Consider the following 27,965-nt stretch of genomic DNA (forward strand, 5'->3'; position numbering starts at 1 on the left):
AAACTTACTATTTGTAAACTGCCTTGTTTCTCCATGGGGAGTAGAAGTTGTTTTGCTTTGTAGCAAAAGATCTCGGAAACAGTTTGGTTTATACTGTATTCCTCGACAAAGTAATTAAGATTAAGTAAGTATCAAGAGCCATATTATTCCACCCATTTTTTCACAGCAGAACACAGCAACAAACATAATGAATTGAATAGTTTCAAACATTAGTGTTATATAAAACCAATGAGTTTCCCCTGAAAGATAGTTTCTGTCATTACCAGAATATAAATCCACAGAGTTTCCAATTTCTGTCATTAACATAATATTAAACTACAGAGTCTCCCATGAAAGATATAATAGATAGTTTCTGTCATTACTATGATTTTAAACCACAGAGCTTACATTGAAAAATATAATAAATAGTTTCTGTAATAACCATAATATTTAAACTACAGAGTTTCCCTTGAAAGATATAATAAGAAGTTTCTATTATTACCATAATATTAAACCATAGAGTTTCCCTTGAAAGATATAAAAAAAGTTTCTGTCATCACTATAATATTAAACCATACAATTTCCCTTGAAAGATATAATGAATAGTTTCTATCTTTACTTTAATAGAAAAACACAGAATCCCCTTTGAAAGATATTATAAATAGTTTCTGTAATTACCATAATATAAAACCTAAGAGTTTCCCTTGAAAGATATAATAAATAGTATCTGTCATTACCATAATATAAAACCATAGGAGTCTCCCTTGAAAGATATAATAAATAGTTTCTGTCATTACCATAATATTAAACCACATCCTACTTAGTTTAAAATGTATATGGCGGAATATCATTACTTTATTCCATACTAGCGCCTGCGCTCCTAGCATCTAGGAACTCTGTATTCAAATGAGTAAGGAAGGCAGGAAAATGGCCTAAAACCAAACTTACATATATGAATTAAAAAGACTAAAAGCATCCAAGGACCTATAAGAAGCTTCTATAAAATTGAGAACTCTATCAGTTCAGATATCCTAATCTATAGACAAAAAAACCTACAGCATGGCCCTCGAAAAAGTATTTTTAAGCATCTGCAGCCCTTATTTCTCAATGAATTTTAAAAAAATGCATATGTCCTTGTTCTCCATAGTATTCCACATAAGTAGATATAAAAATATTTTTTTTACCTCCATTAACACCGGAGATTTTTAGAGCTAAAGTTTTGAAAAAGTGACTGAGAAAAAGAATTTTTTTTTGTTTCTCTTATTTTTTGGACGGTTATATTATGTTTTTCTGGCAACTGAATAATGAGAGACAAAGAGAAACAAATTAACTAATTATTTCTTTTTTATTCCACCAAAAAATATAAATTTTTAATGGCAAAAAATACTACCGAATGAATTGATAATTTGCAAATTTTGGGTTATTTATTAACCCTTATTTGAGAAAAGGATTAATTATGACAGTTGCTCCGCCTACTTTTCTGACATCTCAATAATTTAATAGGGGGTTAATTAAGCTTTTTAGACAAAAAAATCATTATGTTTTAATTTTATTTTCTTCATAACTTTTTTGTTATTAAAGTTAGGATTGTGAAACAAAAACAATTTTCCTGCTATATTCATAAAGATTTATTTGGTTTTTTAATCTTAAAAAATTTTGCCTAATAAGTAAGTTTTTCAAAATATCATTAAACAAAAAAGACTCAAAAAATATGTGTAAAAAAATGCTTCTTACTCAAAAACTAAATTTTTTATTTCATTTTTGTATAAAGTTTCTGCTAGTAACAAAAATAAAAGGATTTCTACCTTAATTTTGCTAAAAAAGTCGTTTCATGTTAAAAGTTACTTTTTTCTCAGTCACTTTTTCAAAACTTTAGCTCTAAAAATCTCCGGTGTTAATGGAGGTAAAAAAAATATTTTTATATCTACTTATGTGGAATACTATGGAGAACAAGGACATATGCATTTTTTTATAATTCATTGAGAAATAAGGGCTGCAGATGCTTAAAAATACTTTTTCGAGGGTCATGCTGTACTTCTTTATATAATAGGATAAAACCATGAAATTTTAAAAAACATTATATTTGAATTAAAACAAGACCATTGGAAATTATGACAAGCAATGGTTTACCTGCCTAGAGGCGAAGTCTATAATACAAAGTAGAACAATGTCTGTCTGTCCGTCTGTCCCTTACGATCTCGGTAACCACTGAACTGATCGGATTCTACTCTTCAGGAAATATACCTACTAGTCCTGTGGTGGTTTTAGGCTATTTTCTTGAGGCGTGGGACACACCCAACCCCCGAAAAAAAAATTACCCCTCAATTTTTTTTGATGAAGCAGATGATGAAGATGAAACACCAAAATGTACTACATTTTTTTAAAAATTACCTCGTAGGGCAAAGCCCCTAGATGCTAGAGTCAAAGCCGCTAGTAAAAATATAAAGTAAAATATCTACCATAATATCAAGTATTGTAACATGGACTTAAACAAAACATTTGCCTGCAAAAGAGAGTCATTATTTTCTTTTTATGTTTTCACATGTCACTTGTTCTCTCTCTCTCTTGCAAGTGGCGATGCTACTTTAAAATTGTTACATATTGTTCATTTTGTAATTTGACGATTGGTAAAGCATCTACTACTTAGGAAATACAATATAATCTGACATATACTCGTTACCAGTAGGTATATATGTAGAATGTTTTGTATAAAATATTTATTCTATTCATCTATTTAAAAAAATTATTTCTTGAATAATAAGTTATAAAATCATAAGCGATGCTTCTGTATATTCAAGTTCTAAAGCAGTTTTGCCAAAAAAAATTATTTACAATTTAGTTTAATTAAATAGTTACGCTCTAACACTCTTAAAACGTTAACGTTCGTTTGTCCCACCATCTGATTTTAGAGTATTGCTTTTATGGATGCTTTCATCCTTGTTTTTATATTCATGGAAATTATCAAAACAATTTTTATTTAGCAAAAGACAAAAAAAGCTTTATCTATTTGAACATTTTGGTTCTTGTTTTCCTTTTTTAGATACACACTTTACAGTTAGGCTTTACTTGTGTCCCTTTCAAACAACAAAAATTAGGTGAATTAAAAAAATAAGTTTACATTATGTTAATATATTTTTATAAAAATTACAGTTTATATAAAATATTCATTGCGTATTGCTTTTTACCTTTTCACATCTATCAGATAAGTGTCCTGTAAACAGATCTATAGTGTAGACAACTACCTCTCCTCCGTTTTCAATGACCTTATTCGTCTGCTATCAAATAGTTTTCTGCTACTTAGCTGCATTAATGCACACCACACAATTGGTTGATTTTCAATGACCCAATTGAAAGGTAGCACAAGGACAGTGCGATGGGGAGATACAGTTATTTAACCCTTTCTCGCTCTAGTGTTTTACTCTAATGTCCTGTGTTGTTTGAATCATCAGAATTTAATTCTGTTTTAGTATTTCAGCATATTATTAAATGTAATCGAAGGTTTTGAACTAAACCAAATATATACAGCCAAGCTTTACAACTGAAACTGACATACTTGCTTGTTATAGCTTCGCAATATGATGGTTATTTTGGTGCAACACCACCACCAATTTTGGTGTAGAAATATTTGAAGATTATTTATGTCATACTGGATTGTCCACTAGCTGACAGAGATAAAGGTAAAGAATAATGAAATAGATATATGCTGATAATAGGTACAAATTCTCTACCTTACTTAATATTTTATTCTTGAAATTTTCAATTTCAGAAAATTGAAAAACTGTTAACGAACTTGTTAACAAGAATAACAATCAACATTTTTTATTTTAAAAAATATCTTTTTCCTTCTTCTCTTTTCCTTCAATTTAATTTTCTTTTTCTTCCCCTTTAATAACCCTTTAACATACCAACATTCCTAAGAAATATAAAAGTTGCGTTTTCCTAAGAAAGGCTCGTGTATATCTTTACTATTTAGCTTGGTGAATCATCATTTGTGAACCGATATATGATGAGTAAAGCACGGCCATGGAAAATGAAATACTTGTCTCTCCTTATGATAGACGAAGCCCAATCTTTACCACTTTTGCACCACTTTTGATTCCTGTGACGTCAAAAAAATGAGGAAGATGAGAGGAGAAGTGGAAAAGAAAACCCCTAAAAAAGAGATGGATAATCCCTCATTTTATTACGTCACAAGTGGTACAGATTGGGCTTCATCTTATGATCTCTCCCCCATTCCGTCCTTTCCTCTCATTCTTGGTATAATAAAGATAGATATTTTAAGTGAAGATTCCTATGACGCATGCGTATCTAATCCAATCATTACTTTCTTTGTCAAACCTTATTTTAAAAGGTTTTGTGATTTCTTTGATTATTTCTATCCAAACATCTGCTCTATAACTCACTGTGTCCATGCCATAATTGTTTTGCTTTGCTACTTATGTATGTTGTCATTCTTGTTTTTCTTTCTTGTTATTTACTTTTCTTCCTTTTTCTATTTCTTTCTCCCTTAATTTCTTTATCTCTCTTTATACCTTTTTTTTGCTTTCCTTTTCTTTTAGTCCGTCTCTCTTTACTTAAGGTTTAACTTTAAGTTAGAGAGAAAATTGCCGAAATTTCTCTTGATTAAGGATAAGGAAGAATAATATTCTAAAATAAGAATTTTCTTATTTGGGGGAATTACCATCAGAAAGAATTTAATCATTTCTCATTTTCATTTTTGGAGCAAATCAACTCTGTTGTTTTTGTGTGCGTCCGTCCGTCTGTTCAGAAAGAAAACTTGTTTTAATTTAAAGTTTTGCTAGCATTTATTCAAAGGGATAGGAAGGGAGCAGAAAAAGCCTTAAACCGAACCCAAGGAATCAATAAAAATTTAAATAGTCTTATACCATTACTTGACCTGTGTGAAGTTTTCTTATAAAAAAGATCTCAATCCGTACAACAGTTATTGGAATTTTAAGCTTGAGACAAAAAAAGTACTTTAAATAAATCGATAGTTTTATTCTAATTTTCAATTTAGGTATATTTAATTTTAGAATAAAATCCTATAATATTTATTTATCATTGGTATAAAAAAGTTTATTAAAAATTTTGCTGTTCTCTAATGGACATAATTTTCCTTGTCTTTTTATGCCATTATCCTCCTCTCTCTTTTTTCTCTTTCTCCTTTTCTCCCTCCCTCTCACTCACTCATTTGCTCCCTTTGATTTTAATATTAAAATCCATCCCCCCTCCTCTGTGATTTAATTAAATTAAAAGTTCTCTTTATATTCTTGAAACTTAATTTAAAATTTGTAATACTTAATCCTACTTTAGAGAGAGATTAAAGAATATTGTGCTGTTATCGGACAAGGTCTTGCAGTGAAGCTTCTCTAAACTTATTACAGACTGCATCTATCTCATCACATTTCAGATAATAAGCAACTGAGCTGCGCCTTTAACATCTATGTAGGAATTTTTTATCGAAGAGGGTAGATCTACATCAAGTGTACAGAATTGTCTTTCTGTAAATCTCTTAATGTTTTTACTAGCTTTTAGACAATTTTGATAATAATCGATGTAAGTTTTAAATAAAATACCAAGGCAGTTTATTGTTTTATTTCTTTGAAATGTATTTTTTTTATGAAGCAGCAGTAGTTACTTATTTAGAATGTTATGGTTTAGATAGATTTATAACTGTTAAAAGTGCTTAATGTTTTATGTTTCATAAAAAGTAGTGCATCAATGCTCTTAATATTTTTAAAATACTTGTCCTTAATGTTACTAATAAATCTTAATTAAAGTTTTAATTTTTATAATTAATTTATTTGTTTGTTATTACCATAAAAACTTTATTGTCGGAATGCAGTAAAAATATTTATTTGAATTTACTAACAGTATCTAAAGTGCCGGGAATGCAGATGCTTCTATACAAAAATGTTAATTTCTGTGATTCTAGCATGTGTCCTACATCTACCTGGGTTATTAGGTAATTTTTCCATAAAAGTATCAGAATGTCACTTCTATCAAACAGCTAAAACGATATGGTTCTCATTTACAGTGAGGCTTTTTATAGGTTCATATATGTAAAATTGTTTATTTTTTTTACAATTTGATGGTATTTCTTTGGTGTAATTAGACCCATACAGGTTTTAATGTAAAATGTAGAAGTTATGCATGCATTACTACTAAGCATTACGCCCTAAAAGATCAAGAGTATTGCAAATATTTCTTTTTTAAATTAATTCACTTGTTGGTTCTATCAGATAATTATTAAGCTCTTTGAATAATCTAGCTTTTGATTTTTATTAAGGCAATGATTGTAATGTAACCCCAGTTTGTAAAGATGAAACAACTCCTCAGGGATATCGCGATCAAACATACAGACACTGGCCATGTAAGCACACCTAAGAACATTGGTGAAATTAAAATTGTTTAGTTGTTGTCTGTAAAGGGTTTCCCCAGGGGATGAATGAATCACACCTGAAAATTTTGACCCAAATTAAATCCAAAATTAAGGTTGGTTTAGGGGAATGTAATACAAACAAAGGGTTACATTTTATTATTGTCAGTGGGTTGTTAGCACAAGGGTTAATGAGGGTTAAAGACTTAGAATGGGTAGCAAATGGAAAGCAAATAGAAGTCAAGGGAAAGATAGGTAACATGAAAGGGAATAAACAGGTAGTAGACTATCAACAAATATGGTACACCGACAAACGTCCTACCGCGACAAACGTCCTACTACGACAAACGTCCTACGCGACAAACGTCCTAAGCGACAAACGTCCTACTGCGACATCTCTTAAGTAAAACGTCCTAAAAATTTAAAGGTCGAATTTTGTAATGCAAGGATGTATCGGGTTCGAAACGGTACACCGACAAACGTCCTACCGCGACAAACGTCCTACTACGACAAACGTCCTACGCGACAAACGTCCTAAGCGACAAACGTCCTACTGCGACATCTCTTAAGTAAAACGTCCTAAAAATTTAAAGGTCGAATTTTGTAATGCAAGGATGTATCGGGTTCGAAACCATACCATTTGATAGCCAACACAGACTTTGGGAAAACTGTCGGACAGATTTTTAAAATTTAGCCTATGGTTAAAGTTATTCAAAAAATAAATTTCAGTTAAAGATTATTTATTTCTGTGTTTTATCGCCATTTTGAATTTTATATTGATAAGTATTCTTACAATTAGAGGATTTTGTCCTTAAATTTGGAAGATTTTTTTTATTTCATAATTTTTGAAAATTTTTAGGACGTTTTACTAAAGAGATGTCGCAGTAGGACGTTTGTCGCGGTAGGACGTTTGTCGCTTAGGACGTTTGTCGCGTAGGACGTTTGTCGCATTAGGACGTTTGTCGTAGTAGGACGTTTGTCGGTGTACCTTCGAAACCATACCATTTGATAGCCAACACAGACTTTGGGAAAACTGTCGCACAGATTTTTAAAATTTAGCCTATGGTTAAAGTTATTCAAAAAATAAATTTCAGTTAAAGATTATTTTCCTGTGTTAATTATCGCCATTTTGAATTTTTATATTGATAAGTATTCTTACAATTAGAGGATTTTGTCCTTAAATTTGGAAGATTTTTTTTATTTCATAATTTTTGAAAATTTTTAGGACGTTTTACTAAAGAGATGTCGCAGTAGGACGTTTGTCGCGGTAGGACGTTTGTCGCTTAGGACGTTTGTCGCGTAGGACGTTTGTCGCATTAGGACGTTTGTCGTATTAGGACGTTTGTCGGTGTACCACAAATAATGGTATGATTTTTTATATTTAAATTAAATAAAAAAAGTAATCTTTTCTTTTTTATGTTTTAATAATTACTTTGCTAGGTAATTGTCACAAAGGATACTCATGTATTAACCAGGATTTGATAGTTGAGGATTGTGGAGAAGATGGTAAGTTTTAAGTTTAGCTTTTTTATATTATTTTTTGTGTTCAAGTAAAAAACTAAATTATTTAATGCATGGATATCATAATTAGTCAAAGAACAAATATAACATATTTTAATTTCCTAGTGATAACATTTAGAGGAGAATGTTTTTGGGTTAATAGTGGTCCTCCAGAATTTTGCCAGGTAGATTGTTTACAGCACTTTTTTTTATATTTCTTTCTAGTTACATTGAAGTATATAGTTTCAGAGTTGGGGGGGGGGGGGGTGGAAGTGTATTTAATCCCCCTTTCCCAGTTGGTGTTAAGTATTTAGTTATTGAAATCAATTGTATGCTTATATGAATTTTGCTATAATGATTAAAAAGAGACTAAGTTTTAGTTCTTTAGGATGTTGATCCTAACTGTCAAGAACCAACAGATATGGATTGTGTTCAGTATGTTAATGGCAGATCTGATGATTTCAGAAACCCATGTAAGACTGTTTAGCCATTTTCATTCTTATGTCACCTTAGGCTAAACTTTTAATATATACAGATTTAATCTTCAATTCCCTTACTATGCAAGTCTTTAGGTGAGCTACAAATGTATTTATTGCACCTGGAATCGACTTGGACACCTTTATTTCATATTATTTTGTGCTACCATAGGATTTTTTAGTATTTTGGCCACATAAAATGCTTCATATTAAAAGGTAAAAAAATATTTTGCTGTTTAACTGGATGACCCTGCCAAGTTTAATGTTATCCTGTGCCCGCCAGGATAGAGAAATACAACTCAATACATACATATGATTAAAACATCTTACTAACTTGAAAAATTAGCAAGAATTAAATAAATAATGATTATTCTCTAAATAATGTAAATAATATTGTTATTGTTGTTAGGCAATTGCACAGGTCACTATTACTGTGAAAATCAGAAAATTGTCCTGAGAGATTGCTCCAGATTTGGGTCAGGCTGTAAGTAAATTCTTAATTTAACTTATATATGTATTATGTATGCTGAACTTATCTGGTAAGCCGAGCGTTCTCGGCCCACGGGGTAACGAGTTCGGATTCAACGAGCCCTAGCCTTGAATTATTCTACCAAAACAAACTAGCAGGATTTAGTCATACAGAAATTATATATTTAACTGAATAATATTTACAAGCAATGTTTACTATATATATACAACAGATTATAACAATGGTTAGGTTTGAAGGGGGTGTGGGACGCTAGGGCTTAGCTCCCGGCGGTAGACAGGCTGTGGGGGCAGCGGTGGTAAAAGGGGGAGGCAGCGCCTCCCGGTTATATAAGCGCGTGAGGGACGCGTGATAGTTGCATGTTTGAGTCCCCTCCCCACATTTAGGCAGGCCAGTTTGACCGCTAGATAGCGGGGTCAACATCGGTCATGGGATAGATGGTGATATAATAAGATTAGTGCAGTGGGTTTGTTATCATAAGTCACAGCGTAGCAACTCTGTAAACTGCCTGTCCGTCTGGTTGTCGTATTACCACAACCTCCCCTTCAAGGGTTGCGTGGCTCTTGAGCCACCAGGCCTTGAACCTGGGGATACGACAACCTATGTCTGCGCAGGACAGGCTCTTCCTGGGGCACAGCTCGATGGAGGACAGCTCTGGCTACACAGGCTCCACGGGACACTCGTTGCTCAGTCTGGCTGTGGTTGGATATCAGCATTGTCAGCTCCTGGTTGGCTTCTAGACGGGGGTTGGCGACGGCCAGGCCCCGGCGCTGGAAATTTTGCCTCGTCTGCAGGACTAGCTCTGCCTCAGCGGGTAACTGGACACGGAGGCCTAGGCTAACTCTGGTGGTTCCCAAGGGGGGAATGACGATGGGTGAGGGCGCATAAAATTCCATGGGGGCGCCTGCTTGATTCAGGTTGCTTGGCCTCCTAGCCCCCACACGGATAGGGATGGCTGTCATCAACAGGGGGCACATGGCTTCAGCTTCGTCCTCTGGGGCGGCCTCTTCCATTGCAACGGCTGCTTCTCCTCCCACAGGCTCGCTGCTGGCTGGCTGGTGCTCCATGTCTGTGTCAGGATTCCAGATGGCATCTCTGGGTGGCTCTGGAACTGGCGGCGGCGGCGGTGGTTCGTTGGGTTGCTCCTGCAGGTTCTCTTCTACTGGGTCACGGTCTTGGCTGCTGGGCTGTGGGGCAGCTGCGGCCGGCTGGTGCACTGGGAACTGTCCTGGGTCGCTAGCTGCGGGCGCCGCCGCTCCAACCGGCAGCTCGGTGGCATCCTCGTCGCCGTCCACATCAACTTGAATGTCTGCTGGAATCTGGTGGGCAGTCACATCTCCCGTGTATTTGCGCAGTCGGCCTACATGCGCGGTAACTTCCGAGATCCTGGCTATTGGAGAGGCAGGTTTGATGACATAGTGGACTTCTGTAGCTTTCCTCACCACCTTCCAGGGGCCAGTCCATCTCTTGGTGATTTTGGCTGCCTTCCCTGGCACCAGGCGGGGGGCCAGGTACCAGACCAAGTCTCCAACCTCATACTTGGCCGTGCCTTCGTAGGCTGCCGCGCTCCTCCGGATGGCTCCCTCCTCCTTCTGCTGGATGGCGTCATACACTGCATAGTAACGTTGCAGGAGGGCTTGAACGTTGGCTGGGACCGAGGCATACTCTGTCTCTGGCAGCCGGAGCACCATGTCCACCGGAAGCTTGGCCTCTCTCCCAAAGAAGGCCAGGAACGGGGTCACGCCGGTAGATCTGCAGGCCTTGGTGTTGTAGGCGAAGGCAATGGCAGGCAAGTGGGGCTCCCAAAAAATATTGTTCTCACTCTGTGTCCCTACCCATGACTATAATAACTAAACTATAGTATCTATATTAAAAATATTATTCTCACTCTGTGTCTCTACCCATGACTATAATAACTAAACTATAGTATCTATATTAAAAATATTGTTCTCACTCTGTGTCCCTACCCATGACTATAATAATTAAACTATAGTATCTATATTAAAAATATTGTTCTCACTCTGTGTCTCTTCCCATGACTATAATAACTAAACTATAGTATCTATATTAAAAATATTATTCTCACTCTGTGTCTCTACCCATGACTATAATAACTAAACTATAGTATCTATATTAAAAATATTGTTCTCACTCTGTGTCCCTACCCATGACTATAATAACTAAACTATAGTATCTATATTAAAAATATTATTCTCACTCTGTGTCTCTACCCATGACTATAATAACTAAACTATAGTATCTATATTAAAAATATTGTTCTCACTCTGTGTCCCTACCCATGACTATAATAACTAAACTATAGTATCTATATTAAAAATATTATTCTCACTCTGTGTCTCTTCCCATGACTATAAGAACTAAACTATAGTATCTATATTAAAAATATTATTCTCACTCTGTGTCTCTACCCATGACTATAATAACTAAACTATAGTATCTATATTAAAAATATTGTTCTCACTCTGTGTCCCTACCCATGACTATAATAACTAAACTATAGTATCTATATTAAAAATATTGTTCTCACTCTGTGTCCCTACCCATGACTATAATAACTAAACTATAGTATCTATATTAAAAATATTGTTCTCACTCTGTGTCTCTTCCCATGACTATAAGAAATAAACTATAGTATCTATATTAAAAATATTATTCTCACTCTGTGTCTCTACCCATGACTATAATAACTAAACTAAAACTAAACTGGGGCTCCCAGTTGTTGTCGTCTCTGTCTAAGAACAGGCGCATGCCGGTATTGAGCGTCCGATGGAACCTTTCCACTCGGTTGGACTATGGGTTGTAGGGTGGTGGATGTGTCAGGCCAATCTCAAGTCTGGAGGCCAGTTCCTGGAATACCTGGCCGGTGAACTCCATCCCATTGTCGGAGTGGATCTTCAGGGGGCATCCAAACGTGGCCAGGTGGCGGTGCAGCAGGGCTTCAGCCACCGTGAGGGTGCTTTTGTTGGGGATGGCGTAGAGGCTGACAAACCGGCTGAACCCATCTTGGCAGGTGAGGATGTAGCGGTTCCCAGCTGGGGTCTCTGGCAGCGGCCCCACCAGGTCGATGAACAGGACTTGCTGTGGATACCCCTGGCAGGAGGGGACATGTATCCCTTGCTTCAACCTCTCCTTGGTAACCTTCTGGACACATTCAGGACAAGTCTGAACCATCAGGCGGACGTCACGGGCCAGGTTGGGCCACCAGAAGTGCATGGCCACATGGGCGATGGTCGCGTCCATCCCAAAGTGTCCGGCCATGGGGGTCCCATGGGCTAGAAAGAACGCGTCCTGCTGGAGGGCCGAAGGCAGCAGGTATCTTGTCCGCTCCCCTGTCAGGGTCTGGTCAGTTGTGGTGAGGCAACCATGCTCGTCAAGTCCCAGGGCTGAGAAACGGCTGGCGTACTGCTGCTCGTCTCGGTCCTTGCCGCGCAGCTCAGCCTTGGTTGGGGCTCTGCCATCAGCCACCCACTGGCGGACACGGAGCAGGAGGGGGTCTTGTGTCTGGGCTTCTAGTACTCTAGCTGGGTCCAGTCGGACGGCAAGGGGCCGGCTGGCTGCGGACTCCCCTAGCTGGCAAAAGTTATGGAGATACTCAGCCTGCTCTGCTAATTCTTCGGCGCTGGCCGTTGGCATGTTGGCGTCCTCCCGGCGGCTGAGGGCGTCGGCGTTGGTGTTCTGGGTGCCAGGACGGTGGCAGACAGTAAAGTCTAGGGCCGCTAGCTCCTCTTGCCAGCGGGCCACCATTCCTGTGGATGTGTTCAGTGACTTCATCTGCAGCAAGGCTGAGGAATCAGTGTTGATCTGGAAGCTGCGGTAGGACAAGATGCCGTGGAATTTCCGGATTCCATACATAATGGCGGCCATCTCTCCCTTCCAGGACGGGTAGCGAGTCTCGGGGTCGGTTGTCTTGCGCCCCACGGCGGCAATCAGCCTCTCCTTGCCGTCCTGGCATTGACTCAGAATGGCAGAGATGGCGCGGCTGCTGAAATCTGTGGTGAGCTGGAATACCGCTGGCAAGTCAAACCTGGGCGGCGCTCGGATGGGGGCTTGACGGAACTTGTCCTTGAGCTGCAGCAGCTGGGCTTCCATCTCAGGTGTCCAGGTTAGGGTCTTGGCCGTCTTCTGCCGATTCATCTCGTAGGTGAGGTCGGCATACTCTGGGATGAACAGGCGGTAGTATCCAAAGAACCCCAGAAGCGCCAGCAAGTCCTTGGGGGTGCTGGGGGCCGGCCAGTCCAAGATGCGGTCAATATAATCCTCCTGCATGGCTATCCCCTCACGGCTGAGGGTGTGGCCCAGATAATCCACTTTGGCTCGGAACAGCTTAGTCTTAGCTGGCTTGAGGCGGATTCCTCCCCTGCGGTGGGCTTCCAAGACCTCTCGGAGCCTAGCCAGGTGGGCCCAGGTGTCCTGGTGGAAGGTCAGGACGTCGTCAAGGTATGACTGGAGGTTGGCTGTGCCTAGTGGGTTTAGGACCCCTGCAATGAATCTAGAATAGACAGATGGTGCTGTAGCCAGGCCAAAGGGCATCCTTTTCCATTGATACAAGCCTCTGGGGGTGGTGAAGGCGGTGCAGGGCCGGCTGTCCTCGGACACACGGATGGTGTAGTATGCGGCTACCGCGTCTAGGGCACTGTAGACGCGGTGCCCTCCAGCTCGTTCTACCAGCTGCTGGATCCTGGGCAGAGGGTAGCTATCCAGCTCCAAGCACTTGTTGAGGGCTCTGTAGTCGACGGCCCAGCGGGTGCTCCCGTCCTTCTTCTTGATGGGCACCAGGGGGCTGCTCCAGGCGGAGTCTGACGGCTCTATGACTCCCTCCTGTAGCCAGGTGTCCAATTGTTTCTCCAGCTCAGCCTCCTGCCGCGGGTTCAGATCCCTAAATCTCTGGCGGATCGGCTGGGTCCCTGGCTTGAGGCGCAGCTGCAGCTCAACTATATCGGTGCAGCCGGGGGTAGAGTTGGAGAAGACGTCCCTGTACTCCGATAGCATGGTCCAAACCTCCTTCTTGAGCAAGGGGTCCTTGCGCAGGAACTCGTTGTCTTCCATCTCAAGGGCCTCCCACAACTCTTGCATGTCTGGGGGCTCAGCAGGCTCTTGGAACGAGTGGAGACTCGGGGGAGGCTTATCAGAAACCTCTAAAATGTCAGGCTTGACCAGCTCCCCTGCCACTGGGAGGCCAGCGTCCAGCAGAAGGGGCGTCTCCCCTTCATTCACCACCAGCACTCGAAACACAGTGGCGGATCCAGGCCTGTGGGCATACAGGCCTTCTGGGATGACAAGATCCTCCCCAAACCTCTGTTCTGGGGCAGCTAGTTGGATGGCATCCTTGGTGCGGTGGCCGACTAGCTCGACAGGGACCGCCATGACACCGCGGCCAGGCAAGACCACCCTCTTGGCCGTGCGCAGTTGGGGTGGTTGGCCGTCAGTTGGAGTGACAGCGCTTAGCCTGTATGTGGCTGGTGTGGGGCCAGCTTCGGCTCCGGGACCCACCGGCCGCGACTTGACGGGCTCGGCCTCGGGAGGGGCTGACGTGTCGGAGCCAGGTGTGGCTCCGAGGGCGTCCGGCCACGATTTGACGGGCTCGGCGCTGGGAGAGGCCAAAGTGCTGGGTCCAGCCTTGGCTCCGTGGGCGTCCGGCCGCGACTTGACGGGCTCGGCGCTCGGAGAGGCTGAGGTAGCGGAGCCATGCATGGTTCCGGAGGCAGCCGGCCACGACTTGACGGGCACGGCGCCGGGAGAGGCTGAGGCCTGGGAGTTGAGTGTGGCTCCGGGTACATCAGACCGCGACTTGACGGGTCTGGACTCGGGCTTGGCTGGTGGACTGGCTGGAGGTCCCAGGTATAGGGGGCCAGGTGGACACGGCTGGCCGTTGATAAAGGTGTCGGCGGAGAAGATTGGTTCTGGAGGGCTGGCAATCTCAGGGAACGTTGTTGGCAGGTTCTCCCGCGGCACCTTGGGCACTGGGGGCAACCCCATGGCTAGTAGGTTGGTCCCCCTATGGGCGTTGAGCGCAGCATCCACCCAGTGCGTGCCTTTCTCGACCACACGCGGCTGCTCTGGCAGCGGGCCTGGCAGAGGCCCCTCATAGCTCAACTCTCTCTCGGCTGTCTCCCGGTCAATGGGGACGCCATGGAGTGGGATAAACTCCCCACGCACCCACAAGCAAGGTGGTTGCATGTCGAAACAGAGCCTAGTTCCGAACTCCTTGAGAAAATACCCTCCTAGGTTCAGAGGGTGTGAGAGGTTCCGGACCACAGTCACGTGGTAAAGATGGAGGATAAGAGTGTGTGAGACTGCCATATATAATTCTTTCAATTTTCCTATTACCTGGAGGGGCTGGCCTTCCTCGTTAGCAGTCAGGATTTGGGTGTTGTCCGGAATCAACATGCGTTGCACGCCCATTGCGTGCATAAGGTGTTCAGAAATTACAGCAGACCCTGGTACACGGTTGCCAGAATCGATCATGGCATCAACCTGTACATGCTGGGCAGGGTCAGGAGTAGGAAACCTCACCCTGATATGGCAGGGGAAGTGGAGGTCCTGCCCTTGAGACAAGGGGGCCTCCCGTTCGGCTGGGGTTGGCAGAAACTTCGGTGGTGGCCGAACCGCAGCTATGGTGGTATCGCTTACCATGGTGGCTTAGACTGTAGCTTCGAATCACTAGAGCTTATTAATTATCACTGAGTCAACAATTTTATATTTATTTTTATCACTTGGTTGACATGTATACACACTGATGTGTTATTATCACTAGGAGCTCTAGGTGTGATTCTGGAAGCACTGGCAGCAGGGAATGTCCGTCCTGCAAGGTTCAGAGGGGTGACGGCGGTAGGGAATGACCCGTCCTACAGCGCCGCTGGTTCGAATCCCGAAAATGGCGGCAGGGAATGGCCCGTCCTACAGCGCCTCGGGTTCGAATCCTGGAAGACAGCGGCAGGGAATGTCCCGTCCTGCCGTGCCTGTGGCTCAAAATCTGCTATCCGTCGCAGTGGTAGGGCTTATATGTGTGCTAAAGCTTCGCAGCTACACATTGCCTTCTCAAGGAGACCAGCACCCAGCTGTCTGTCTCGTAAGTTTGGCCTGGGTTTCCTGGGGCTTGTCCCAGCTACACTTGCCAATTTAGACTCAGTTCTGTAGCCGTCTGAGCTAAATTATCCGATTACCGTGGCTGCGCACCTAGCGCTACTCCTACACGGCACGGAAAAAGCGTCTTAACTGGCGCTTTTAGCAGGCTAAATCTGCTTGCCGTAGGCCAGAGGCCCACATATTGCGTTCAAAATGATGGAAATTCGACCTAAAAAGGCCGTCTCGCGGGTCAGTTGGCTTCTCAGTTGGCGGCTGATTGTCCCCTTACTTGCCAAAGGGTCCAATCAGAGGTAGAATAGGCTAGTTCTGTAAGGCTCGATTGAAACACGCTGACACCAAGTTCTGGTAAGCCGAGCGTTCTCGGCCCACGGGGTAACGAGTTCGGATTCAACGAGCCCTAGCCTTGAATTATTCTACCAAAACAAACTAGCAGGATTTAGTCATACAGAAATTATATATTTAACTGAATAATATTTACAAGCAATGTTTACTATATATATACAACAGATTATAACAATGGTTAGGTTTGAAGGGGGTGTGGGACGCTAGGGCTTAGCTCCCGGCGGTAGACAGGCTGTGGGGGCAGCGGTGGTAAAAGGGGGAGGCAGCGCCTCCCGGTTATATAAGCGCGTGAGGGACGCGTGATAGTTGCATGTTTGAGTCCCCTCCCCACATTTAGGCAGGCCAGTTTGACCGCTAGATAGCGGGGTCAACATCGGTCATGGGATAGATGGTGATATAATAAGATTAGTGCAGTGGGTTTGTTATCATAAGTCACAGCGTAGCAACTCTGTAAACTGCCTGTCCGTCTGGTTGTCGTATTACCACACTTACACAGAATCTTTGCAATTTACCAGATTGATAAAAAATACAAGAGTTTTAAAAGTTATATCATCACAGAAATTCTTATAGTTTGTATTATTTACAGATTATTATTTTATGGGCCTATCTAAAAGTTGTGTGCCTTATGAGTCAGTGGACAGTTTTTGGTGTGAGGTAGATTTTATTTAATAAATTTTCCTGAAGTTCTTTTTGTTCAAATCACACACTTTAAGTAATAATATCCTAATTGTAGAATGCTACTATTTCTACTACAACTGTTGAAACAACAGAATATACTACCATTGATACAACTGTTGACACAACCTATGAAACAACAGAGTACACTACCATAGATACAACTGGTAATTCTTTCATAAAAGTAACAGAATGTCACCTGTTAAAAAGGATCTCTTTAACTGCTGAAATTATGAAGTTTAAAGGAAACCTGCAGGAAATTCATCACTTATCGGGGCTAAAGACTACCACAAGTAGTTAATAAATCGAATATATAGATCTTTCATTGTTAAGTTGGCTATGATTTTAACAATTACAAAAATTGTGCACCTTGAAATTTTACTCTTAACTAATACATATTTAATTCTAAAGTAAATAAGGGGTAAGTAAAATTTAAAATAATTGCCACATATAGAACGTATTGTAATTCAATCTCATTTTTATATTGCTTAATGTAACCTGTTGTTTAAGGTGTTTAAGTATATAGAAGTATATAGAAATGTTAACTATTTGTAACTTTCAGTTATAGAAATGTTAACTATTTGTAACTTTCAGTTAAAGAAATGTTAACTATTTGTAACTTTCAGTTATAGAAATGTTAACTATTTGTAACTTTCAGTTAAAGAAATGTTAACTATTTGTAACTTTCAGTTATAGAAATGTTAACTATTTGTAACTTTCAGTTAAAGAAATGTTAACTATTTGTAACTTTCAGTTATAGAAATGTTAACTATTTGTAACTTTCAGTTAAAGAAATGTTAACTATTTGTAACTTTCAGTTATTGACACTGATTGTATACCACCCACTGATAAAACCTGTGAAGAGTTTGTAGATCCTTATGAGGGATACAATATTACACTTTACCACCATTGGCCATGTAAGTAGTCCATCATCCCAAGTTTTGAAAATATACATTTTAAAATTAAAAGTATCTTATAAAATTTCATCATATCATAATTCTATAATACATATTCTATGATTAATCTGTATATCCGTCTGTAACAATATGGGGGAAATGGGATTTACTTAGCTGCTGTTAAAGTACTGATGGAGTATGTAAATATAACATCAATGGTGGTCTGACTGCTTTTCTATTTCTATCTTTTCTCTATTTACTTGTTTCTTGGGTTTTATGGTCCAAAAAATAAAATATTTAATGCTGGCATTAAAGATAGATTGTTGAATTAAGGTGTGTGTGAAAATACAGCTTTGTAAAGAGCATTCATTATACAAGTTATCTTTGTCTTGGTCTGTCAGTCATACATGAATATATATTTTATTTTATGAAGTTTTTGTGTTTTTTTTATCATTCTTCTAGTGTTATATTCTTCTTTCTCTTTCTTATTATTACTCATTTTTATTACCACTGATCAATTGCTTTATTTCCCCTCATAGGTTTGTCAGTTAACACTTTTTAGTAGCGAAGCTACTCTATAATTCACTTTGTCCGTCAGTCCGTCCGTCCGTAACGCTATGGGGGAAATGGGATTTACTCAGCTCCTATAAAAGATAGAATGCTGAAATTTTTTGACAACATTCCCATCATTAAGGAGCACAATTAACTATAAAACATCAATGGCAGTCGGACGGCTTTTTATCAGGTTTTAGGCTATTTTTTAATTTTCCACATTTTTCCTCATATCTTTGGTGTTTATGGTCCGATTTTCAAAATTTTTTCAGTTCGATATATCAAAATTAAATTTTTCGTCGTTTGGAGAACCAACAATGACGGTCAGATTGCTTTTTTTGCAGGTTTTTGGCAATTTCTATATTTCGTACATTTTCCCCCATATCTTTGGTGTTTATGGTCCGATGTTTAAAATTTTTTCAGTTAAAGATATCAAAATTAAATTTCCCGTCGTTTGAAAAACAACAATGACGGTCAATTTGCAGGTTTTGGCTATTTTTATATTTTTTACGTTTTCCCCCATATCTTTGGTGTTTATGGACCGATTTTCAAAATTGTTTCAGTTAAAGATATCAAAATTAAATTTCCCGTCATTTGAAGAAATCAATATTAACGGTCAGACTGCCTTTTTGCAGGTTTTTGGCTATTTTTATATTTTTACATTTTCTGCATATCTTTGGTGTTTATGGATCGATTTTCAAAACTTTTTCAGTTAAAGATATAAAAATTATATTTCCCGTCGTTTGAAGAAAATAACAATGACCGTCTGTCCCATTCACGAATTTTTGTTCTTCACTACTTATGGATGTTGTCATCCTTGTTTAATTCTTAGTTATTTATGGGTGTTAAAATCCTTGTTTAAATACAATTAATACATTATTTATGTTTTATTTAGTTGTAAAAATATACCTCTTGTTCCTATTACAATTTAATATTGATAATAAAAATAAGTGTGCTTATAACTTTTTTTTAGGTAATTGTCACAAAGGATATTATTGTGAAAATAAAAAGCTTCAAACAATTGACTGTGAAAAAAAAGGTATTTTTAATTATACTTAGAGTTGTGCTTTAGAAGAAAACATTTTCTAACACAAACTTTTATTTCGAAAGGAGTTTAGGGGGATTGACCTTAGTTAAAAGGGTGTAGAGGGATGGACACTTAGGAAGGTGTATCCACCCTCCTTTGTTTGTCCAGAGAAGTGTATACATTACTTCTATTTGAAAAAAAATTTTTATGTAGGAATTTATATGTTCATTTATTGCATTATGAAATACTAAAGATAAATAATATTCTTGCAATACTGCTATTCTTTGTTTTGAAAAAGTACCTCATATCTTTATAACTAACCAACATATATTATATATTACAAAAAAAGTAACATGGAAATGATCACAACTCTAATTACCTTAAAAAATTAAATTAATTTTGTTTATCTCTAAAATTAGTAGTAATAATGATAAATTCACAGTGAAAAAAGCCTCTGCTACTTCTTAGTTATTGATTGAAATATATTTCGGTGAACATGGCACCCTCTTCAGTCTTGTTTAGCTAGATGTTAAATGTAAACTAGTCATTTATATCACAATATTTTAAACTTAATTTTTACTATATCTTTAAAATTTTAGTTCTCCAGATGGGCACGAATTGTGTGGATGCGTCTTTATTTCCAGCTGACTTTTGTCTGGTTATATTTCATCAAAATAATGATTTATTAATTGCAACAAATTTTACATTATCAATACCTCAATTTTCATAAAAACAAATCAGTTAGTGTGTTGTTTCATTATTTTTGTTTTATAGTCTACAATTTGTAAACCCCATGAAATGAAAGACTGCTCTATCTATGATGATGGGAGTTCTGATTATTTTCCCTTTGGAGGAGGTTCTTTTTATATTTTTTATTATGATTCTACTATATATATATTTTTAAATTTCTTTTACATTGTAAGCAAGATTCCTTTTATTTACATTTATCTATTATTCAACGTTTTTTCAAAACATATCTATATCCAAATTATTATAAAAAAATTTGAATTATCTTGCAATTAATTAGTGTTTAGTTATGAAAAATTATTGCCTTATAGGATGTGGTGATAGTTTATTTAGTTGTCATGGCTTTTACTATTGTTATGAAAAGAGAATGTGGGACAATAAATGTTTTGATATTGGAGATTTATTTGGTAAGACTTTAGCACATCAGTTTATTGTTGGGTATTCAATTGGGGTTTGATTTTCAGCACAACAACATGTTATAACTATATATGTTAAAAACTACTATTATCTGACAAGTATCTTAAATATTAGTATTCTGAAAATTCCAAAACAGAAAATCTTTAAAAATGATAAATATTCAAAAAAAATAAGACAGAAATAAACTAACAATGTGAAGTTTTTTTGCCCCCCCCCCCTTATTTCGATCTTTTGACACATATAGAAATAATGCAATTAACAATCAAGTGCTCATAACATAAGAAATAATCTGTTCATTTGTGCCCAGTCAAATTTTTTTATTATTTCCTTAAAATAACTTTCGTTTATTAATACAAACTTCAAAATAATTTATTTTATACAATGGGTACTTTACTTTTAAGTTCCAAAAAAATCTCAATAAAATTTTCCATTTAATATTATAATTAATTAAATTTGTTAGAATGTTATTTTAGCCCTTTTTTGGTTTGTTTAGGTTTTTTTTTACCTTCAACTTCATATACCTGTAGTGATAGAATGGCTAGTATCAATTGTCAGGTATTAAACTTTAGTAATGATTTAAAAAGTAAAAGACTTGCAACAAAACCACAGTTCATTTTTTAATGTCAAATTTCTTTACAATTTAATATATGGCAGTTATAAATGGTCCTACAGCACCAGGGGCAAAATATATGAACATTTCTCCTTATTTCAAAAGAATCTTGAAAATTATATTTTAGTTCCAGGATTATTTGTCAGCAGATTTTTAAGGTCAATAAGTGGCTTTTTATGCTTATTGATCATAGTTAACTTGTGATTGGATAATTTACGTAAGGGTTAAAATGTGTTTGATCAAATTGTTGAAGGTTTAAAATGTGTTTAATAAAATAGGCGCTTTCACAAATGAAACTAGATTTACTAGATGAAACAGAATAATTGCATAACTTTCCTTTCTCAATAATATATCTAAAAAAGAGATTGTTTCATAATTTTTTATGTTTTAAATTTTAAAGAGTACAACACTGTCAACTATTCCAAGTCAAACAGACACAACCTATGAAACAGAGGAAACAACTTATCAAACAACAGATTATACAACCCATGAAACAACAGTAGTTACGACTACTGAAGCTACATCTGAAACCACTTTACCAATTACAACCTCAACAATTGATTCTACTAAAACTACAACTAAGTTGTCATCAACAACTGTTAAATCTGAATGCATCAAAGAAGGTAATGTTTTCAATTTAGAAGTTATATGCACATATGATAATAACTTTTTTTGTTTTTCATATTCAATAAAATATTAGATTCTCGTGGAGTTATATGGCAAGCATCTTTTGGTGAATTGGCTGAGAGAAATTGTTCAGAAACAGTAAATACAACTGGTAGTTTTTCATTAAATAAACATTAACATATCACATAAACAATTCATATGTAAGAACTGATCAGGTTTTTTTTGAAGTTGGAATATCCTTCTGGTATTGTGATGGTTTTCTTGGAACTTTTAGAACCCCGGAACCTGATAGGTTAGTATGATAAAATAATTAATATAGATTTGTATTTTTTTTGTTACTAAGTTACAAAAGTATTGCTACTATGAACCTTGTTTTCTTTATTTATATATATATCATCAGAGGAGTTGATGTAATTTTTAATTATGTTAGAAGCGAATGTATAGATTCCTGGATAAATGATATTCAAGACATGATTGATAATGGTAATTGTCAATTAGAAATATTCTAAATTATTTGAAATAGTTTACCATTGATCTGAAATAAATAGGAGAAGCCACAGATATTGAAATCATGGATTATATAAATGAAAATGTGGAGCAGGCTAAAAAGGTAAGTTTTTCTTTTAGTTAGAGAAGCCAACACTTTTTCAAAATTGAATGATGATCATTTATCATGTATCTTATTATTTCAGAACTCAAGTGGAGGATCAATAATAAATATTAGTTTAGTCCTAGGTAAGATGTTAAAAATAATGATTTCTAATTTGAAATTTGAATACCTTTTTTTATGATACTATTTTTTCAGAAAGTTTGGTTTCTGGAGACAACCAAGCAAGGTAGGGCAAAATGTATAATTTTAAAATATTTTTAAAGTAAAAATAATGATATTTTTATTTTGTAGTACAGATAGTCAAGAATTTGCTAATTTATATGTCAAGACTTCAAATGAGATATTTAGGAAAGTTTTGAATATTTTTAAATGAAATCTAAATCATAAATTTGCAATCATAAAACAATTTAAATCTTTATTGTACACATTTCAAAATAAACTTTACAAAAAGTTCATATTTGGGATGGATGGAGATAACAGATGAAAATCTAAAATTGAACACCCTGACAAAAAATCTTGGTAATTAATTTAAATTACAAATGTTAAGATAAAGAATTAACAATAATATTTTATTTAAAAAAACTACTATCTTTTAGAAACTCTAGATCAAGTAGGATATCATTTGGGTAGAAGTTCAGTGAGGAACCAACAGTAAGAAAGAATTGATTACATCATAATACATTGCCTAAGTATTTTAAATTTTATTGAAGTTAAAATTTTCCTCTTGTTCAGGTGTGGAAAAACAACAAGAATAGAATATCAAATTGTAGAACTGAAGACTCATTCATTAGAAGAAGGACCTGATACAAATGAAAAGTGTTTTGAATTTAATGATAAGGTAATAACTATAATAAGACATTTTTTTTTTAAATTGACACAAAATTATAAATATATATCTTAAATTTAGGGTACAATATGTATAAGTAGTGGTACAAATGTTCAAAAAAGTAAAGAGTGTAACATCTATGTTCAAACATCAATTCAGACCAAATCTCATCCTTTTGACAAAATATCTCCAATTTTTCCAGAGTAAGTAAACAAAACGAAATTAAACAAAACTTTTAATAAATAAAAATATTATTATTCAGTAAACCATTTGAAACTTTAAACAATGGTGGAATGTTGGGGGACAGGCTTATAGGTAAGTTTGATTTTTTACACATAATAATACTTGAATTCAGTATCAGTAATAAACTATTTTTTTTAGGATTAACAGTCAACAATGGAACTAAAATGGACAAAGATTTTCTGTCAACTATTATTTTCAACATGGGTGAAGTTTATGAGGTAGGTAGTTTTTTTATTTATTCCACAAGCATCTTTTTATTAGCATTTCACCCATTTTAGAATATTCCTGGATGTCAATTTATACCTGGATACCCGGAGTGTATTTACTATGACACAGATTCCAATGAATGGTCTACAAATGGTTGTAAGGTATAATACGAAACTTGAATATTTTGGTGAAGAAATAATTAAGTTATATTCTAGAGGCTTAGTGTGAAAGGCAAGGAAGTAACTTGTCAATGTAATCATCTCACCAATTTTGGAATAATGTTAGATTGGACCAATCAAGTAAAAGCTGATGACCCAGGTAATGTTTTTTTTCCAACAATACTGTATTAAAATAAATATTAATCGGAAAGAAGGTGTATCAACTTTTTTTTTTATAGCTAGCCGGTTCTTTTAGTAAGTAGTAGATGTTAAATTTTTCATAGAATTCAGATATGCAATCGGTTTTTTTGTAGACCTCTTATTTTTTAAGTAATTTAAGTTTTTTAATAAAATAATTAAGTCGGCTTTAAGGTACTAAAACGCAACAAAATAAAAGAAGAAAATGGCCAGTAAGAACAAAAATAGTAAGATCTTTAATTTGACACCTTACTTTTAAAATTCTGTTGAGTAATTATTGAAAAAATCTATTTTTTTAACCTCGGTTTAATAAAAACTTTAGACCTAAATATTTTCTCAAACAGACATAAAAAACATGGGTTCATATATACCTTTAGAATCAGAAAAATATTACGAATCCATTGTAAGCAAAATTGAAAAAAAGTAAAAAAATAAAAAATTAAACAAATGGCCAATTGTATTTTTTGTTCAGGCAACATTATCGTCTTCCCTTTTTTACCCCCTCTTTACCCCCTTCCCATTTTTATACTCAATTCAAGAATTAAGACGTTGCCTGTACAATATAATATGATATTTTCATATAATTCCTTTTATTGTAGTTTATATACTATATTGTAAACTTTTTTTTCAATTTTGCTTACAATGAATTCGTAATATTTTTCTGATTCTAAAGGTATATATGAACCCATATTTTTTTTATCTGTGAAATAATAAAATTAAGTTCAAAGTTTTTATTCTCGTGGGTTTAAAAAAATCGATTTTTTCAATAATTACTTGACAGAATTGAAAAAGTAAGGTGTCAAATTAAAGATCTTACTATTTTTGTTCATAATGGCCATTTTCTTTCTTTTTTTTGTTGCATTTTAGTACCTTAAAATCGACTTAATTTTTTTTTTTTTTAAACTTAAATTACTTAAAAAATAAGAGGTCTACAAAAAAACCGATTGCATATCTGAATTCTATAAAAAATTTTACATCTACTACTTACTAAAAGAACCGGCTAGCTATAAAAAAAAAGTTGATACACCTTCTTTTGATAATTACATATGGAGGAAATAGTTTTTGTTTTGCACTTCATTTATTTACTTTTCAGAATTAGACATTCTAACATTAATACTACTTACTTGTTCTGTTGGTGCCATAATTATCACTGAATTGCTTCACCAATTTAGTAGGTATGTATCTTTTCCAAAAATATGTTACAAAAATGATTAATTAATTAGCATAAAGTATATTTCTATTTTTCTTATAGGAAAGAAGAATCAAATACAATCCGACCTGTAGAAAGAAATAGAAATGTGTGTCTTGCCATTGCTCAACTTTCATTTGTCATATTTGTTGGTAAAATTAAAAACCATAACCATTTTATCACATTTACTAAATGTACCATCGATGCTCCTGATTAATTTTTAGGCAGAAATGATATCTTGCCATGTGTTGTCTGTGAGGTGATGGGGGCTTTCACACATTTCGCTTGGCTTGCTACATTTGCATGGATAGGTAGGTACACTTGAATTTAATAATTATTTTTGTCTATATATCATTGTATTTTAATTTTAGTTATAGAAGCCAACACTATATTTCACACACTAGCTGAGGGACATGCCCAAGTAAACTTGAAGTTTAATGTTGTAGCTGCTTATGGGTTGCCCTTTGCACTGGGTATGTAATGAGTCAGTCTACAGATAAAGTATTAACATGCAATAAGAGATAATACAGAAGAACTTTTTGGTTGGAATGCAAAAATAGATTTTATATCTTTTCTTTTAAAGAAAGAATTTATTTAAATTCTACAACAAGTTAGGCCTTTTTTATTGTCTATAAAAATAGATGAATGTATAATGTAAATAAATTTAGATTATTTATTAGAATGCTAAAATTATGATATCTTTAGCTGCAGGAATGTTGGCATCTAGCATAGTATCAGACATGTATTTATACTTGAGGAGGTAAAATTAAAACTTTCAACCTTATTTTTAAACTATTTTTGTTTTCTTTGTTCATAAAGATAAACACTTATCTTTCTCAAAATTGCAACAGCAGGAAACTATAAATTAAAGATGGATAAAAATAAGATAATTTTTTAGAACTGAAGATCAGCATGTCAATAGTTGTTGGCTAAATGGTTATGCCACAATGGGCTTGATTATCCCAATAGGTAATATGTTCTTAGAGCTACTAAATGAATACAAAAATAAAAAATAACACTTTTTAGGTATTGCACTTGTCTTTAACACTGCAAGAATTGTTGTTACATTCAGATATGCCAACATTGAAAAAATTCAAAGGTAATACCAATTTTATCTATAGGAGTAAAACTTTATAATTGTAAGGTTCAACAAATAAAATGTATTTGTTCTCTGCAAATTTAGATAATCCAGTTTTAACTGTTGTAGTTTTATTTGTATTTAATACAAAACACTTATTTTAGGACTAAGAGTATCTGGAAGAAATTTTTGATAATAATGTCAGCATATGCCAACACCCTGGTTCTATCTGCAATTCTTTGTACTAACTTTGTCTTTGGTAAGTTTAGTATCAGACACTCCTTAACACAAATTGAATCATAAAACATACACAGACTAGCTCACTATAAAATTTTTAATAAATTTTAAAAATGTTCAACTCATAAATATAGCAAAAAAAACTCTTTTTTGCAAAAACTTTCTTGACATAACCCAATATTTAGCATTTAATAAAACCTATTTTGAGTTATTTGAAATGATTTTATTATGAAAGCGACTTTCTAATTTACCTGTCTGTCTGTCCGCCCGTCTGTCACTCCGCCATTCTGTAACGCTGTGAGGGAAATTAAAATGCTCTGAATTAAATTTTTTGTGGGTAGTTGTATCAAAATTAGATTCTCTGTCGTTCTTGAAAGGAAAATTGGCTTTTTTTTTACATATTTTTAATTTTCTAGCTGCTGGTATTAAAAGTAGATTGCTGATTTTTTGTGTGAAGAAACTCCTTTCCAAAAACCAAAAAGCATCCAATGTACACCTTGATTTGTCTATTGGTCCGTCAGTGATGCAACAAAAATCATATGAATATTTTTATGAAAGTTTAATGATTCTTAACATTCTCATGAAGATAGGCGAGTGTTATTTTTCAAAGAAGGTGTCTTAACTTTTTTGATTTTTATTTAAAATAGCTAGTCGGTGTTTTTAGTGAGTAGAAGATGTAAAATGGCCCATAGAATTTAGATATACAATCGTTTTTTTTGCAGACCTCTTTTTTAAAGTAATTTAAGTTTTTCAAAATTAAGTCGGTTTTAAGATACTAAAACACCAACTATCTATTATAAATAAAAATCAAAAAGTTAAGACACCTTCTTTGAAATAAATGTTTGTCAATAAATACATATATTATTTTATTCTAGCCTGGTTTGGTGGTTCTAGAATAATTGGATATATGACCGTTTTTCTGAATGTGATTCCTGGATTTTACATCCTTTTGTCCAGTATAATCTATGATAATGAGGTAAAGGATAAAAATTTACAAAACACATATGTATTATTTTTAGGAAAGCTACTCAAAAAAAATTCACAATGTCTGTCTCTCTATTTACCAGTCCGTACCTTTATGGGAGAAAAGTGAAAAAAAATGGCCTCTAAATATGAACAAGATAATGAACAATATTTTCCTAAAGCAGTTTTTAATTCAAATATTTGTTTAGGTACTGCATGGTATACAAACTGCTTTCAGTAGTAAATTTGGAAAGAAACATAAGATTTAATCCATCTATGTGCATATATAATACATGCATAATAAGTAATAACATATTCCTTGAAAAAAATTTAAATACTTAGGTATTAAAATTATTTATACTCATATATGATAAGTAGTTAATTCTTGTAAATTTTATTTTTGTTTTAAAGCAATAAATTATCACTAATAAAGTT

The 27,965-nt window shown here is 35.8% G+C and overlaps 1 protein-coding gene across 1 annotated transcript; it reads left to right on the forward strand.

Moving 5' to 3' along the window:
* Positions 1–5,804: 5,804 nt before the first annotated feature.
* LOC145332063 (latrophilin Cirl-like) lies at positions 5,805–27,962 on the forward strand. Its single transcript, XM_080176986.1, has 40 exons — positions 5,805–5,944; positions 6,269–6,352; positions 7,799–7,864; positions 7,985–8,043; positions 8,247–8,331; positions 8,744–8,818; positions 16,857–16,924; positions 17,004–17,112; positions 17,764–17,862; positions 19,367–19,432; positions 20,020–20,078; positions 20,195–20,276; positions 20,479–20,574; positions 21,078–21,139; positions 21,595–21,817; positions 21,895–21,972; positions 22,050–22,113; positions 22,252–22,304; positions 22,370–22,431; positions 22,514–22,556; positions 22,627–22,657; positions 22,723–22,777; positions 22,881–22,950; positions 23,028–23,082; positions 23,164–23,269; positions 23,339–23,460; positions 23,520–23,572; positions 23,639–23,718; positions 23,779–23,868; positions 23,923–24,025; positions 25,157–25,238; positions 25,316–25,404; positions 25,477–25,563; positions 25,624–25,725; positions 25,958–26,012; positions 26,151–26,221; positions 26,279–26,351; positions 26,495–26,589; positions 27,443–27,543; positions 27,740–27,962. The coding sequence occupies exons 1-40, from the start codon at positions 5,893–5,895 to the stop codon at positions 27,797–27,799; spliced, it is 3,165 nt and encodes a 1,054-aa protein (XP_080033112.1). The 5' UTR covers positions 5,805–5,892; the 3' UTR covers positions 27,800–27,962.
* Positions 27,963–27,965: the final 3 nt, after the last annotated feature.

Source organism: Acartia tonsa, chromosome 11 (genome assembly GCF_053477335.1).
Source record: "Acartia tonsa isolate MP-2025a chromosome 11, ASM5347733v1, whole genome shotgun sequence".
NCBI lineage: Eukaryota > Metazoa > Arthropoda > Copepoda > Calanoida > Acartiidae > Acartia > Acartia tonsa.